Source organism: Orbicella faveolata, unplaced genomic scaffold (assembly GCF_042242905.1).
Source record: "Orbicella faveolata isolate gen_17 unplaced genomic scaffold, um_ofav_v1 contig_26, whole genome shotgun sequence".
NCBI lineage: Eukaryota > Metazoa > Cnidaria > Anthozoa > Scleractinia > Merulinidae > Orbicella > Orbicella faveolata.
In genome coordinates this window covers 15,144,707-15,162,044 of record NW_028301554.1, presented here as the reverse complement: position 1 = coordinate 15,162,044, position 17,338 = coordinate 15,144,707, and the positions used below count along the sequence as shown (strand labels likewise).

General features: G+C 36.9%; 3 protein-coding genes across 3 annotated transcripts; 1 reads left to right on the top strand and 2 right to left on the bottom strand.

Moving 5' to 3' along the window:
- Positions 1 to 3,216: 3,216 nt before the first annotated feature.
- LOC110062309 (uncharacterized) lies at positions 3,217 to 7,317 on the bottom strand. Its single transcript, XM_020769178.2, has 4 exons — positions 7,291 to 7,317; positions 5,637 to 5,740; positions 5,051 to 5,147; positions 3,217 to 3,642 (listed from the first exon to the last, which is right to left on the bottom strand). Exons 1-4 carry the CDS (start codon positions 7,315 to 7,317, stop codon positions 3,295 to 3,297), a joined length of 576 nt encoding a protein of 191 aa, XP_020624837.2. The 3' UTR covers positions 3,217 to 3,294.
- Positions 7,318 to 11,457: 4,140 nt separating this feature from the next.
- Positions 11,458 to 12,812, top strand: LOC110062298 (beta-2 adrenergic receptor-like). The gene has a single exon (XM_089295723.1). It carries the CDS (start codon positions 11,644 to 11,646, stop codon positions 12,571 to 12,573), a length of 930 nt encoding a protein of 309 aa, XP_089151849.1. The 5' UTR covers positions 11,458 to 11,643; the 3' UTR covers positions 12,574 to 12,812.
- Positions 12,813 to 14,151: 1,339 nt separating this feature from the next.
- On the bottom strand, positions 14,152 to 17,241 carry LOC149108258 (adenosine receptor A2b-like). The gene has a single exon (XM_089295724.1). The coding sequence runs from the start codon at positions 16,768 to 16,770 to the stop codon at positions 15,871 to 15,873; it is 900 nt and encodes a 299-aa protein (XP_089151850.1). The 5' UTR covers positions 16,771 to 17,241; the 3' UTR covers positions 14,152 to 15,870.
- Positions 17,242 to 17,338: the final 97 nt, after the last annotated feature.

Here is a 17,338-nt window from a genome sequence, read left to right as displayed (position 1 = left end):
AACTCTCAGGTAACCTGCGGGATGAGTAAACTACCCTACCTTGGAACGACAACACTCCGAACTCAGGTTGTAGTCATAACTTTTGCCCAAAAAATTGCACAGAAATCATGTTTTGGTTGTAAAATCTTTATTTTCTGATACCACTGTACTGAAGATGTGTTACAGGAACCTCTTTCGTTGAGAACACCGAACTGAGTCCTGTCGGGGACTCAGAATTTTTCTTTGTCCCACGCTCGTGTCATGTTGATTAATTCACCTTCACATTTCATTACCGAGCTTAAAATTCACCATCTTTATTAACTTATCACCGAACTGAGTATTTATCTGCGACAGCAGCAGAAGCTGAAGGCACCTTCCGTGAATCCCATGCCTTCTCCCCAACAGTGCGCATCACTGTCACAAATGTAGTTGTAAGAGAAGCCCACGATCTGCCTATTTTCAGTAGCCTTACCTAGGTTTCCGTAGACAGAAACCTCTGCATCACAGTTGTGAGCGTAGGTTTTGGCACAAAGCTGTGTGCAGCTTTCCGGTTCACGGTTGTTCCTACTCAGCACTGTGTTCACATTGGGACTACTTCCTCCTGTAAGGGTACTTCCTCTGCAAGCAGCGGCGGCCGCCATGTGAAGAGCCTGCCGTGCCAAGTCGTAGAGCGAATACTCCGGGCTATCGTCTTGAAGAAGATAAACGTCTTGATTGCGCACGTCAAAATCTCTTTTCAAACTCAACCAAAGGTTGCCAGACTCATTGTTTCACACGTTAAAATCAACTGGGGCATTGCGCTTAATTAACAAACGCTAGCGTTGTTAATCTCAACGTGAGAAATATCATTATTCGCCTCTTCTTGGATCAACCCTCCCTCAGCATGGATTGCAGATGAAGGCGGACAGAAATATAGTAGCGAAAGTGAACTTCATATCTCCGCTGTAAAAAAAAAAGATGTAGAAATGAAGCAGGGTTTTCAATCTACTTAGTTAAGATCTATAGTTTAGAATTCAACAGAAAGAGAGAGTTTGAATTCTGGCCCCCTGAAGTGACTGCTATAAATGGAATATCATATAGAAAAGAAACCGTTTGAATAAGCAATTGATACCGATAATTTCTGAAACTCCCACTGACACATTTGTGCGAATGGTTCTTTCATAAATCCGCCCAAACATCAGTTATAGAGCAGTTAAGGTTAAAATTGCTAGTCCGTCATTCGTTTTATCCTGAAACGCTCATGATTTTGTAATTATACCTATGTTTAAGATAAGGAAATCTATACCTTTGCAGCTTGATTGATTTGTGTTTCTAGATAAACGATAATTATAAGTGAAAACAAACACTTTGAGTCAAAATCTCATTTAAGTGTAAATAACTAAATGATTGCTGAACTGATTTTGTTTCCTCACCTCGATCGTTAAAAAGCTCTCCAAGAATAACCAAAGGACATTGAAACAGAGTGTTTTTCTGCAGGAGAATCATATCGTGCCGTGGAGTGATTGGTCACATTTGAGTGAATTAATTACAAAGTATCAGACAATATACTTATATTCCCATAAAAGTATAACTAACTAGTAGTAATCAAAGATCATGAGTGCGTTCGACACCGACACAATGATTTAACTAGCTGACTTTCAACCTCTGTCTATTGCTAAAATCAACATTTTTCATGAACAACCGAGGTTTTACACAGACAGATATATCATAGTGTCAAAGTCCATGCCAGTGAAGAGACTCGCAAAAATAGTAGGTCTTCAAAATTTAATGTTTTGACGTTAACTCAGCATGAATTCAAAACGTAAACAAAAGAACAAGCTTAAACACTAGCCTGTAAGCAAATTTTAAAGCTCCCATTCGATTTGCGTTCATGAAAATCTTCTCGTTTGCCTAAAGGGAAATTCGGTTTGGTTTGCACAATTTCATAATTCAGGCTCTGCGTCTATGCCAAGTTTTGTTTGTTATTTTTAATTTACTTTCAATGGGTGAGTGGATGGATGGATGGATGGATGGATAGATAGATACATTAAATTCACGGAATACACTTTCCAGGTACTACTTTGCTTTTCACAACAAATGCCGTGGTCTTGATTATAAAGAATAATGGTCAAATGTGACAGCTGACCATATGTCGCTAAATAAATTGCCAAACATTAGAGCTGACGACGATATCATAGCATTGTATTTCATTAATTGTATAATTCATGTACAAGTGCTGTGACGGTTTCTCAGGTGACCCCTTTGCGGGCGAGTGTTACAGTAAAATGGTTAGTTTCACCTCTTCTGCTCTGTCCGACATCTTTCCTGTTCTACCCGTGTTTAAAATAGAAGCCAATAAATAACTTATTAGACCGCAACGCTTCGTTTCAAACCAGATACAACTGGTTTTATGTTCGATTGTTGAAGTGTTCGATTATGTTCGATTGACTTCGATTACGTTTGATTGTTGAAGTGTTCGATTGCGTTCGATTGGTAAATTTTTGGGTGAGTTCGATTAAGTTCGATCACCGAAACCAATCAAACTCAATCGAGCTATTGAGTTCGATTGAGTTCGATTGAGTTCGATTACCGAACATTCGATTGACTACGCCGGGTTATTATGTACGTCTCTCGCCAGAGGGCAAAATGAGACGAAAATTGTGATTGAAACAGTTCTATGAAGCTTAATAATCCTTATAGAATTTTTCGAATTTAGAATTTTGGTTCGTGATCACCAACTGTCTATATTTAGTCTTGTGATTCTAGGACCCGACTGCCCATGTGAAGAGTCTTATGACTTCAAGTTGTTTATCTTAGTTTATCAAGAGTACTTAAGCTCCAAAAAATGCCCAATCGATGGTCATGTTTGTGTTTGTCTACTGGCCTTGGTCTGTATCTCACTTTTACTGTTTCTCATGCTAACTAGGGCAATTGTTATTTAAACCTGACTGGAAATTCAAAATTTGAATGGTAAAGAATAAACGGATAGGAATTCTGGTACTTGTAGTGAAATAACGACAACGTGCAATCAGCTATTGTACGCGTGATCACCAAAATGGGACATTTAAGGGCGTTGGGTCTTGATCGTGACAGAGAGTGCTCTTGGGTCAAAAAACAATTCACTCTCAACCAAACTCTCAGATAACCTGCGACAAAGTAGCGTTGGACAGGGACGAGTAAAGTTTCCATTTCTAAAACACCAAAACTCCGAGAGACTTTAGTATTTTATTTTTCCCGAACAATTACACAGAAACTAGGTTCTGGTTATTACATCTTTATTTGCTCTTACTAGAGAGTTTCAGGAACCTCTTTCGTTGGTAAGACCGAACTCACAATTTACGATTGACAGCAGCAAAACTTCATAACATTCCTTGTGGCACCGCCGCTCTCGTTGCATTCGGAACTCCAGCCAGGCTTACCCTTCTTTCTAGGCGTATCCAACTCTCCCAAACAAGTCAATTGTTTGTCGTGACAAATGTCTTCGCAGCTCTTCTTTTGACCTTTTTTCTTCTCCTCCACGGTTATCAGGCTAATTTCTACGCCATAACTTGCCCTGCAGGCAACGGGCATAGCCGAGCGAAGTGCCTCCTCATCTGTCGAATCCGCTGCGGGATCTTCTTGAGACAGATGAACGTCTTGATTGGGCTGGTCAGCTATTGACATCTGAGCTCCGAGGTTGGCATCCTACAAACAAATCAGAACATTAAATACAAACTTGAGGAAAAGGTTACAATTTAAGCTCAATCCAAGAACCGCTTTTCAACTCAGAAAGATAACATTTTGTGTGTTCCTTTTTATGCTCAATTCACGGACTACAAGTGATACCTGCCTCAATGATTCTCACTCCAGAAACTTCAGTTGAATATACTATTTTATGATATTTACGTGTTCGTTTGCTAGGTTTATGTGTACACTCTTTGTATCCCTCATCTTTAACTTAAATGAAATGCAGGAACTTAGTAGCGGATCAGAAACGGTGTATGAAATACGAGCTGATCATGAAAATCACATCGAAAATGCCTGCGCGTTTTCTGAATGTCTTCTGTGAAAAAGAGTTTCACTCTACCGACGATGTGAGTCAGATCATCAAGTCTCTCATTATTCCAAAATCAATTAATTAATCAATAAATCATTTATTTACCTACGTATCGTCTAGTGAGCTAAACGCTCGTTCAAAATACTTAATTAAGCGCGGATAAAAACGAAAATAACGAAATGAAAAATATAATATATCTATATATGTATAAAATCAGCCACAAATGAAGATAACAAATATTTTTTTCTTATACCTCTATTTCGGCCGGATAGACCAGTGTTACTCAAGGTGAACGATTAACCCTGAAGAGGGCCGGTCTATACGACCGAAATATAGATGTAGGGAAACAAAAATTGTGTTATCTTCATTTGTGACTGATTGTATAATGAGGATGAAACCTACGCACATTAGATGCTTGTGACAATATTATATATGAATAAAAGTATGTTACGAAACCTAAATACATCATTATATGAACTTAGGCAACCATCATAACTAAAACAACAATGTACAATTAAAAAGCTCCATTACTGATAGTATTTATAAACTTAAGAGATTATCTTTCCTTGACTCTACTAATTATTCTTATTCGAAACATGCTGTGACTGGAGAAATCGGCAAAATTATGTTCAACTGTATATGGAAAGGAGAAAATAAAGTAACACTTTCGGCAATAATAAACGATATTGAGAAGGAGGGGATAAAAAAAAAAAGATTCAAGTGGACTTAATTTTGTTTTTAAAGAGATATGCTGATGACGACTGTTCTTGGAGGACTATTCAAGACTCAGTTCTGTCTGAAGAATGTCAGAGGGCGTTTTCTCTTGGAATGCAACTTTGATGTTTCTAAGCTTAACATTACCTTTCCCTGTTTGTATAAGGAATGCCTAAATTCTTGGACCCCCTTGGTGGAGGGGCAACATTACCCTAGACGGGGTGTACTGTTATGGCAGTCAATTTGGAACATTTCGTTCAATCAACAATTGTTTTATTAACCTCAATCGAAGAAAGTCATCTTCAGATGAAATTATATAAAAGAAAATGGGTCATTATTCACCTCTTTTTGGGTCACCCTTCCCTCAGCGTTCATTCCTGGATTGAAGATGAGGGCGGACAGAAATATAGTAGCGAAAGTGAACTTCATATCTCCGCAACTGACGAGAGAGAATACTGAACATAAACAACCACAACTAGTAGCACTGGAATGTAGCAACTTTATGCTGGGCATATAGCATTCCTGACCTACTGAGGTTGGAGTGGTTTTCCTTTTTCGTTCTGATCGTCTGTCAACAAAACATGGGGGCGGGGGGGAGTATAAATATGCACAGCAGCATCCCATCGAGGGGCGTGTGGAAAGATTCCTACTAGCTTAATGCTACAAAAGCCAGCCTGCATGATGGGACACCAGGTTCGAACGCAAACTTTACCTACCTACCTACTTTTTGGTTTTAATATCTTTCTCCAAAATGTGCAGATCTTAATATTGGGACAGGAAATATCTGAATAAGTACCGGTGAGGTAAATGATGGAAAAGAAACCCGTGATACTTATTTCATGATCACGAGTATCCGCAGCGACTACACCACATCTATCTAACACAATCCGTCTGATACGCCAATTATCTACTACAATACTAGGCTTACTTCAGCGAACGTTTCTGGTCTTTGTTGTAACTCTTCTGCGACAATTTAGGCTCTTGTTGCAAGCGGTTTCTTTTAAGAACTGGACCAGATGTTTGGGGTTCTCTCTTTTAAATGGTTCTTACTACAAACGATTGGGCAGTTGAGAGCTTCTAAGTGACGTATTATTTGCAAACGCCACTCAAATAAATTATTACAACAAACAGACAAATAATGACTAAACAGTTATTAGAGGGTGACAAACTAGTAGCCAAGCAAAAATGAATATGTTTGCACGGAAATGTCTTCTAAGAAAATTATAAGGAATGTTTATAAGCAGCTGTAAGTCCGTACATAACGGAGAGTTTTGCACTTGGATGTACACTTTATGTTAGCTTTCGTAGAGGTAAAACTGAAAGCCAAACGATATTACGGTTGCGTGAAAGAAACCGAATTAAAAACATAAAACATTGGCAAACCTTTCTTAGTTTTAAAATTAGCAGTAATGGTGCGGGCGCTTCTATGGCATTTTGAGCGACAATATAATTAGTTCGTAAACACAAGAATATTGGCAAGAATACTTTGAGCCTTACATCGGCAGAAAAATGAGTCGAATATTTAGCCTTGACCGGAAAAACACAATATTCTTATAAAAAAGAGTGGACCCAAACGAATCAAGTTAATTGGTGTTCTTTCTTTAAAATAATTGTGTTACTAAAGAATGGACGGCTGACAATTCCAGAGATAAATATTTGGAAACGTTAGATAAATAGTTAAAGAAAAGAGACAAATAAGTAATGAAAAATTTAAAGAGCTGACCAGCTGGTAACTAGGCGAAAATAAACATGTTAGCACGGAAATGTTTTCTAAGAAAATTCAAAGGAGTATTTACAAGTAGCTGTATTTCTCCACAAAAAGAAGCGTTTTGTACTTGGAGGTGTACTTAATGTTTATTTTCGTAGAGGTAAAATTAAAAGGAAAAAAAAAATTGCACATACAGGCTTGCGTAAAAAACGCTAATATAATTAGGTCGTAAACACTGAAGGTACTTTTTACGTGTAATTATAATAATTTAAATCACTTTATTTAAAGAAGGGTAATAAAAAGCGCTTTATAATCGGAGACTGACAAGCTAATGCCAGCTGAAAATTAGTTATAAATTGTTTAACTAAAATCTAAACCCGAGGCTGAGATTCTGTAAAGAGTGTAATTTTGTGCTTTGAAAGTTTGTAAATACAATACAATTTTTTCCTTTCTCAAAACGGTAAAACAAGACAGAAAAAGAACAAAAACATCACTAGCAGTTTGTTGAATCCTAATAAAATTTCTGCAAGAAGTTATGCGTCACATCAGGCTTTATTGACAACTGTCATGATAGGACAGATAATCTGACGTTGCATTGGGATAGCTCACTTTTTATTCTCTTAACTCTCGGTTGAAATAAACAATAATCTAAGAATATTCACAAGAATACTTTGAGCCTTAAATTGGCAGAAAAATGAGTCGAATATTTAGCCTTGGCCTGAAAAACACAATATTCTTATAAAAAAGGTTCTTTCTTTAAAATAATTCTAGTTACAAAACAACAGACAGCCGACTATTCCAAAGAGAAATATTTGGAAACATTAGATAAATAATTACGAAAAGAGGCAAATAATGAAAAATTTAAAGAGCTTACCAGCTGGTAACTAGACAAAAATAACATGTTAGCACGGGAACGTCTTCTAAGAAAATTCAGTAGTAGCTGTATTTCTCCACAAAAAGGAGCGTTTTGTACTTGGAGGCGTACTTAATGTTAATTTTCGTAGAGGTGAAATTAAAAGCCAAAAAAAAAAAAAAAAAATGAAAAGCACTTTACAGCCGGAGACTGAGAAACTAATGTCAGTTGAAAATTAGTTATAAATTGCTTAACTAAAATGTAAACCCGTTGCTAAGATTCTGGAGGGAATGTAATTTTGTGCATTGAAAGTTTGTAAATACAATACAGTTATAATTTTTTCTTTCTGAAAACGGTAAAACAAGATAGAAAAACAACAGAAACATCACCAGCCATTCGTTGGATCCTAATAATATTTCTGCAAGAAGTTATGTATCACATCAGGCTTTATTGCCGGCAGTCTGGCTCCAAACTTACGTCATCAAAGTCATGTTAGGACAGATAATCTGACGTTGTATTGGGATGGTACACTTTTTATTTTTTTTAACCCTCCGTTGAAATAAACAATAGTCTAAGAAGCAGACAAATAATGAGGAACGTGTCATTAAAAGCTGACCAGCTGCTTTCTACACAAAAATGTACATGTTAACACTGGAATATTTTAAGAAAAATTAAAACCAATATTTGCAGGAGAAAACGCGGGAGATTAATAAAAGGAAGACAAATCAACCAGTTTAACAATTCCAAAGAGAAATATTTGGAAACGTTAATTAGTTAAATGATCACAGCAAAGCGACAAATAATAAGGAATGACTTACTTACCATCTGGAAAGTAAGCAAATATATACATCTTGGCACGGAAATGTCTTCTAAGTGAATTAAAAGGAATATTTACAAGAAGCTCTATTTCTCCACTAATAATATACATGAAAAAATTACTCGATTCTGATTAGCTGAGAGCAGTGCAGTTCAAGTGTAACACCAGTGCAAAAAGTGTAACACCAGTGCAAAACGTGTAACACCAGTGCAAATTACACAACGTAATCCTAGATTATGATTGGCTGAAAGAAAATAGGAAATTTTCTAAGCCAATGATATCACGCAAAATGATGGCGAAAATTTAGTGCAGAAACTTTGAAAAAAAGTATTCTTGAATGAGAAAAAATGGCTTCAATAAAGATCTTTCGGTATTTCCTCCACGCGAATATTTTTCATGTTAATATTATTAATAAGTAATCATACGGTTTTTCTCGCTCAATTTGAATTAATTTGCACGAGTGAGTTTTTCAAAAAGCTGAAATTGCACGAGCCGCTTCGGCTCGTGCAATTTCAGCTTTTTGAAAAACTCACTCGTGCAAATTAATTTCAAACTGAACTCGAAACCGTATGATTACCTATACATAAAGGAGCGTTTTGCACTTAGACGTGTACATACATACACATAATCTTTACTTAAGCAAGGTAAAGAATTCGCCAGCTTAAAACTACCTGATACATTTACCGTCTAATGTCTAATATAATAAAAATAATTACATAAAAAAGCTGCTTTTCCACGAATGCCGTGCCTTATGCATCCTCAGGGACTCTGCTTTCGCCGTTAAGTCGCAAGGAAGGCTGTTCCAAAGAATGCACCACAATAGCTAAAGCTATTTTTAGAGTAGTTTGTGCGCGGCAATGTACTTAATGGTAATTATCGTGCAAGAGAAATTAAAACTAAAGATATGGACTTGGGCTTGAACTTTTACTTGGACGATGACATTACTGATAGCCTGGCCTGGGCAAAGAGGATAGATAAGATTCCATAAGCTTTAGATATAACGCAAAGAGTTGGCTCTTAATCGCAGCTTTGGAAACTAGATTTGAATCTCTTCTTGCAACGGTTAATAATTGAACGTCTATGGTAGAAGGTCTCAAGAACTAGAACGGTGGACCAAGTACAAAATTCAGTGACGGCTGTTGAAAGCAAAACAACTGAGCTTAGGAAGAGCGTTGACCAAATGCGAAGTTAGAAATTTAAAACTTTAAAACTTGTATTTGTTTTTTCTGTGGTAGTAGTCATGAGATGACCTCAAATTTGTATTGTCATTTCAAAAATTGCCATATATTGCACTTTGGCCCTTCAGCAATGCTGCTTGCATTATTTATTGTTTGGTGTAATTGTTTCTCTTTTTTATAATACTGTTGTTGCAGCTCATATGAATTCATTTTTTCCTCTGCCACCTCTTTCATATCAAAAAACCCTTTTCTCCTTTGTGTACTAATTTTTTCTTCGAATAATGGGATTGAACAACATTACGTATTATCATTAAATGCTCGTGGGATTCGCTCTTTAATTTCGACAAAAGGAAGGATATTTTTAACTGGCTTTTTAAATCAGATGTAGACATGGTTTCTGCAAGAAAAGTATAGTTACAAAGAAAAATAAAATATTTAGCGCAAACAGAGGAAGGGTGATACGTTCTTTTCACATGGAAGCTCGCGTGGTAGGGGTGTACTTATAATTAGCGAAGGAGCGGCTACATTTTAAACTCTTGTCGTCAAAGGTCGATGATCAGGGTCGCTACATTCTACTACAAGCAATCATGATAAAGGACTCTCCATTTCTTCTAATCAACATCTACGCAGTATGCGCCAAATGAATGCGCCGAACAAAGCGATTTTTCTTAAATCCAGCTCGGCCGAAATTATGACAAGTGTTACGTTTATCTGATTGTTCGTTTGTAGTAGGAGAAGATCCTTTAATCGAAATCGATATCAGACTTAGCTGGAAGTGGGGAATTAACAGAAAGAGAAGGATTCGGTTAAGAATTTAGAAGTAAGATAATTGTTTGGAACTGATACTTAGTGAATATATGGCGAATTACCAATCCAACAGAAAGGCGTTTTAAGTGGCGTCCAAACTTTCCAATTATTCAGAGACGGTTAGATTTTTGGTTGGTAAGTGACACTTTACAAGAAAACGTCGATTCAGTTAATATAATACCTTCAACAAAATGGGATCGTTCTACAATAACTTTGTCCCTCAATGGTATTGATGATAGTAAAAGAGAACTCTACCCTAGTAAACGACCATAAGTATTGTCAGCTACTCGAAGAAAAGTTTAAAATGTGGCAAACGCGTATGTAGCGGAAAAAAATAAATTTGCGCCGTGATCGAGCTATTGTGCTGTAATTGTTCGTTTTTATTTGTACAACTATAACTATAGAATACTGAATATCCATAGAACAACAACCCCGGCCTGGAGGCAATAAGGCATCGTCATTACCATTAGCATGTACCATATTAATTATCTCATGGTAACCAAATATCCTTAGTTTGAAATTTTGTCTCGTATTCAGAAAATTATTAAGAAGAATTACGTGTCGCTGGATACGAAAATTATACTAGATTCTTTCAAAGAAGGTCAAAATGTTCCTCCTCGTGTATTAAAAGGCACACGACTAATATTAAAATCATCAGTCCTTTTTTATTGCCGTTAGACATCTGTTTATGAAACAACGAAGGATTTCGGCTCTTGTGGTTGAGAAAAAAAATTTTTTCTTTCTTAGGTACAAAATTGTCAAAAACCGGCAATAATTCCTCTTTTTGTTATAATATTAATTAAAACTGAATAAAAAGAGACAAATTAATTGCAACTCAGCGAGAACGATGCATTGATTAAAAATCTTCCTGTGTGGCTGACGAGATTTTGAAGAGCTCGGTGCAAATTCAAACTTTTACTTGGGACCACTGACGGCATTCAAAACTTTATCAAACAATGCGTTTATTTGATTAGCAGCCTACAAACCCCAGTAAACAGGCCTTGCTCTTTAGATTAATTCTAAAAATACCGAAGCGTTTTTGTAAAAACTGTTTCTCAGCATGCGCATCTAAACCAAAACAAGTAGTAACAATCTTTTATTAGGAAACTCCATCACTAAAAGTGGTTTACATAGAGGTCCTAATACTAGATATATACTATATAATGATACAATTAAAATCTATAAATTAGAGCTAAAACCGAAATAAATAAATATTTACAACATATACACTACAGAGATTAAAAAAAAAAAAAAATTAATTATAAAAAGCAGAAAAAAGACACTTCTTAAAAATTGGCAAACTTGCTGAGTTTCTTACAGTTCTCTCTAACTCATTGATGTCTTTGAAACAGTGGTACCGTGAACGTTGTTTTCCCCAATTGTATTGGATTTTGGGGAGCGTTTAACAATACAAACGTTTAACAATACAAAATATTGTTTTTCTCCAGCCATAGAATTAAACTAACCAAAGTGGCATGTTCCACTTAAATTACCATTTCCGAAAATATATCAAACAAGTACGAGGTATCAATAGATGTGAACCCTGTTGCAAAGGACAACCTCTAATTACAAATGGCTTCCTTCTGTCATAAAGCATTGCAGAAATATTCTGCAGCAATTCAACACGAAGAAACCTTCATGATAGCCATTTGTGTGCTGAACTTTCTCTTCTCTATTGCGTCCACTCTCGGAAATCTCATTGTAATTCACGCTCTGTGGAAAGCATCATCAATACCCGCTAATTTAAAGAAGTTGTTCCTGAGTCTCGCCTTCTCCGACCTAGCGATAGGATTGATCATTCAACCAACGTCTGCTGTTACTCTTGCAGTGATGCTGAATATGGCAGCGGATGGAAACTACGACTTTGATCGTTTCTGCCCCTCTGTAATAACTGTGGCCACTGTCTGCACAAGTTTCGTCGTAGGAGCATCGTTCTCCACGATTACCGCCATCGCAATGGACAGATATCTTGCTTTGTTTATTCATCTTCGATATCAAGAGCTTGTCACAGAGAAGCGTGTCAATATTGCCTTGCTGATTTCATGGGTAAACAGCGCAGTTGTTGCCTGTGCCTTTACGGCACTTCCCAGCAATAATGACATGGTAGCGGTGGCATTCGTATCTGTAGGACTTCTTATCCTGACTGTAGTGTACTTTCGTATTTACAAAGTTGCGCGATATCATCGAAACCAGATACAGTGCCAAAATCAGTTTCAAAATGATGAGGTGAGAGAAGTCGCCAGAGTAAGGAAGTCAGCTTTGAATGCTTTCTATGTCTACATTATTTCGCTCCTCTGTTATGTTCCAAACTTACTAGCTAGCATTCTGCTTGAATTCTATAATTTGGCAGTACCCATTTTAGCAATATATTTTCTGTCCGGTGTTTTGCTTTTCTTAAATTCTTCATTAAATCCACTTGTTTACTGCTGGCGTTATCGTGAGGTTCGTAATATCGTGAAAAACACTGTGTTGAAAATGGTCACTTACAACAACGCCGAATGAAAAAGACGGATAAGTGGTATATTTTACGTGCAATAAAAATATAAAGCTTTCCTGCCAACCTAATATAACCTAGATGGCAAATAACTTATAAATGTTACTGAACTAGTGCGAGGTCCGTATTGCAAAATATGAAGGGAAAAAATATATCTTTACTGAACAACTGCCTGTTTTCTCTTGGGCAATGTTTTAGAAAAGGAATTCGCAAAACTAAGTCGTGAGCTGTCCGTCATAGCGATCCGTATTGCAAAATTCTGAGCGCTCAGGGAACAAAGCAGAATTCTCTCTTTTATCTTGTAACTGTTTTCTGGATAATAAGTGTAATATAGTATATCGCAAAACTATGCAATAATAAGTGTTATCAATATCAATATCAAGATTAATATTCGTAGCAACTGCAATAGGAATGACAATAAAATATGAAACTATAAATATGAAAACCTATTGATCTGTAACTCTCAACAATATTGGTATCAAAAAGTGCAATTAACATTTCCTTGATTTATTTAAAGATGCAATTAAATTTTGCCGTATCATGCCGTGAGTTTGTCCAAGTCAACGGTATTTTTGATTAATCCCATTCATAAGTTATAATCAAAAAGTTTGTGATTATTCATACAGCGGTCCAGTATAAGTTTAGAGGCGGACTGAATTTTAATTTCAAACTTACAGCTTTGTCACTGTTGTGTCAACAGTTTGACTAGTCTGTCCACAGAGCATCTATTGTGTCTCCAGTTCGTCGAGATTGCAAGGAAATTAAAGCGGTCACAGCAGGGTATTTGAAAATAACTCGAACGCATTGGGGTGCCCTCGGGGACATACAAAATATATTTAATATTTTTTCGCCCACTCGCGGCCGCTCTCGCTTGCCTCTATCGCTCGTGCGTTTGAAGAAAAAAACACAGCAAAAATAGACGTCTGGGACGGACTAATGTTTCAAAGTCGAGCAAACGAAAATGGTTTTCTTTTAGTCCTCTTTGAATTTAATTTTCCAGTACTGTTTTTAAATCATTTTCTCCGAGTCGTCGGAGACAAGGGACAAAGTCGCCATTTCAAGAAAACCTCCAGTCATTGTACACCAGTCACTGTACGGGTACGAAAGCTCAGCCTCCGGGCTCTCAAATATCACCTTAGAGAAATCACGAGCTTATAATTAATCCCATTATTAAGTCCTGGTCAAATGGACTCGCAAGTAGACGGAAGTTGAAAACTTGGGTCAATTGACGACTCCCTTTAGCAAGGCCTTGCGCGCACTTACGTTGATTTGCCATCACGTGCGCTCAGTTTGGTCGAGATCAAATTTGCACTCAAGTCGACGCAATTTTTTCCCCGTTTGGCCACTCACCCTAAGTCAACGTAATTTGAGTGACGTCCATTCGTTGTTATAGCAGCCTATCAGCTAATGAAATACAGGATTTGTCAGCCTTGAAATGTTTTTTTTTTTTTGCGCTTGCGTGTACTTTCGAGGAAACTTGCTGCTACTTGCAGCTAGTTGTTTGTTTGTTTGTACCATTGTTTTTTCGTTTTCATATATTCATTCATTCATTCAATCATTCATTCATTCATTCATTCATTCATTCATTTATTCATTTTACTCGGGGTATTCTATTCTATTCTATAACTACTTATAGACAATTCATTCGTCTATAACCTCCTATTTTCCCCTGGGAGAAATCGGAGGGTGAGCCAGCATTAGTCATAGCGGCTACTCTCTCTGCGCATGTTTATAAATCGTTATTGAACTTGAACGCATGCACATCATCAAACCGTAATCAAGATTTTCTGGTTCCCGTTTTCGACTTTGACCAGGGCTCCGGGGACGAGATTGCACTCCGATTGACTCGCTCTGAGCATGCGCATACAAGTTATCTTGGACTCTTTCTCGGCCCCCGTCCACACTGCGCCAAAGGAATTTGGAAACGAGGCTTTATTTCTCCGGTTATGCCTTCCGTCCACACGAGTGTGTGGGCGAAAAACATTTTGAAAACGAAGCTTTTCGAAAACGATGACGTTACGATTATCATGATATTCCCCTGCTCAAGTCTTACTCGAACACAAATTAAATGCAAAATGACCGGTGATTGTTGAGTTTTCAAATTTCTCCGGTGTACAGCTGTAGTGGACTTCCGTCAAAAGAGACCAACCTTGGTGGTAGATTCATGTCAAAATTTGGTTTTAGAGTGCAAGCCGAGATCACCTCAGATCTCGAGAGCAGGATTGCTTCAATTTTTATCAGTGCCACTAGATAACTGAAGGAAATAAATCAATGCTCGGTGTCAACTCACAGTAAAATTAATTCAAAACCTTAGCCTTTTTTTCTTTTCATTTGAGATTTCACTAATGAACTCACTGGCTGTTCAGCTGAGGGCTTTTATCAAGGTTGAGCTGCTCATCTTGGAGTCACTCTATTGTTCAAACAGTATTTTCGCTAAGCCAACAAATCGTTGAACAGTCAGTAAAAAATCCCATCTGATCCACTCTTTTAGTTGACACATGACAAAACGGACAAAAGCATTTCTTTTTTCCTTTTAGCTCTTTTAAACAAATGCAAATGAGCATCAGCGAAAATGCAAATGAACGGTGGGGATAAGGACTCTATAACAGAAAAGATTTTAAATTATTTGTACAAAGCGTACCAAACGTGAGACTTGTCAAGTAGCTTTTAATGGTATCATCACGTCCGATGTGAAGGTTAAAGAGAGAAAAAACCTGAAATCGCCTTGCATTTGGTCATCATTTCTTCTAGTGTTTTCCGTGTCCCGATTAAAAGGACAATTTATTACACGAATCATCATAATAACACACGATCATTAGCGTGATGCGAAGTCCGACCATACACCGCTCTTTGTGCAATTTTTTTCTTGCACTTTACCAGCTAGGGTTGCGTTCATGATTTCAAATCTTCTTCTTAGCCTAACCCTTTTGGATTCACCCATCGTTGAAAATTCTCTTTAAAATCAAAGAAGATGCTAATTAACGAATTCCACCAGCACGAGATGTTTTTTTTTTCTCATTAGATTTTGAAAACAAAAATTAATAAATAAATAATAGTAGTAAAATTAGCGAAATGATGTTGAATCTTCCAATTCCATCTTCCCTTAGTCTCGTTTCACAACTTGAGCCAACCACTCTTCTGCAAATAACAGTAACCTTGAAGGCTGATTTAAGATTAATGAAGTTAATATCGGTCGCAGTTAATCTTTTTTTTTTTTCCCACTCTTCGTCCTTTTAAGCAATGCCTCTTAAACGCTACCATTTATGATTGTTGTACTCTTTGCTTGGTGGGGAATAAATGTTTTATTAAGTCTTCACGATTTCTCTTATCTCGCGATATCGCCAGCAGTAAATAATGGGGTTTAATGAAGAATTCAGGAGAACGAGGAATCCAGAGACGTGATTAGCTACCAAAAAAGACAATCGAAGACTGTCTGCTCTCAGCAGAAAAATGCAGCACAAATTGGGAAGAAAACAAGCCAGGAAAACGATGTAGACAAGCAAAGCATTTATGGTCGACTTCGTTTCTCGGAGTATCCTCATTGTGTGATTGTTTTGCAGTTGAAACTGGCTCGCTATTTGATTTCGATGATGTCTCACAACTTTATAAATACGGACATATCCCACAGTTGTGACGAGAAGACCGAAAAGTTCAAAAGTAACAACCACCATGTTATATTGATCAGGAAGCGAAATGAATGAGGAAGAGACAGCGACAACACTTGTTAGCCACAGAGACACTAATGCAATAGCAACACGTTTTGAGGTAACAAGCTCTTGATATCGGAGGTGAAGAAACACGGCCAGAAATCTGTCTACAGCAATAAGTACAATAGTCAAAAATGATGCGCAAGTCAGAAGGTATATCGCAAAATAAGAGACAGTTAAAATCCTTGGACACAAGAAGTCAAAGTTAAAGTTTCCATTCGCTGCCATTTTCAACATCACTGCGACGATGATTCCAAACATAAGCTGTGCAAACAATCCCACAGCAAAATCAGAGACAGCAAGATTCAGGAACAACTTCTTTAGAGTAGCAGGTATTGACGAAGCTTTACAAAGGGCGCGAATAACAAGAAGATTTCCCAGAGTTGCAACTAGAGAAAATATCAAATTAAAAACGCAAAAACTCAACATTAAAGTTCCTTGATGATTGACAAGTTTTGCATTTTCGGCCAGTTTCTGACTACAGAGCGGGTGATTCATGGCGTCTTCGAATATTATACCTTTTTCTGATTAATACGCAATTCTAGAAACGCATGCAGTGAGTATACACCTTTACAAGTAACACAATTACCATCTGATAAAGTCACAAACTCTTTTTAAAACTTTAAACAGCTTGATTTGATGTATAATACGCATTAAATATTGAGTGTTTTAATAATTATGTTTTGGTATAAACAAAGGTAGTTTTTGCAATAAACTTATCTGAAGAAAACGTCAACATATGGATTTCGTGTCTAACACTCAAGATTCAATGAAAAGTGAAAAAAAAAAAAGGAAATAACTATTTATTCCTCTGTTGACCTCAGCAAGAGCTTTATTTGTTTTATAAAAATAATTATTCACGCTCATGCGCGATTTTCTAGGATCCAAAAAAACAGTAACGAGCTCGAGGCCCCTTTTAAGTGAACTGTAATCAGAATGGTCGTACTGATAAATTATAAAATAAATAAAAAAGGTCTTCCCGACTTGAAAAAACAAATAGCAATTAACGAAAATCAAACTACATCAACAGAACAATGAGAGATTTTTTTTCTACTGGCAGGTGGCA

Bases quoted from the DNA above. Each gene is read 5' to 3' on its own strand.
- LOC110062309 (XM_020769178.2), bottom strand. From the start codon at position 7,317: ATGTTATTTTTGTCTAGTTACCAGCTG. The intron at 5,741-7,290 runs GTAAGCTCTTTA...ACCATTTAAAAG, and splicing joins TTTTGTCTAGTTACCAGCTG to AGAGAACCCCAAACATCTGG. The intron at 5,148-5,636 runs GTAAGCCTAGTA...CTCTCTCGTCAG, and splicing joins GACCAGAAACGTTCGCTGAA to TTGCGGAGATATGAAGTTCA.
- LOC110062298 (XM_089295723.1), top strand. From the start codon at position 11,644: ATGGCTTCCTTCTGTCATAAAGCATTGCAGAAATATTCTGCAGCAATT.
- LOC149108258 (XM_089295724.1), bottom strand. From the start codon at position 16,770: ATGAATCACCCGCTCTGTAGTCAGAAACTGGCCGAAAATGCAAAACTT.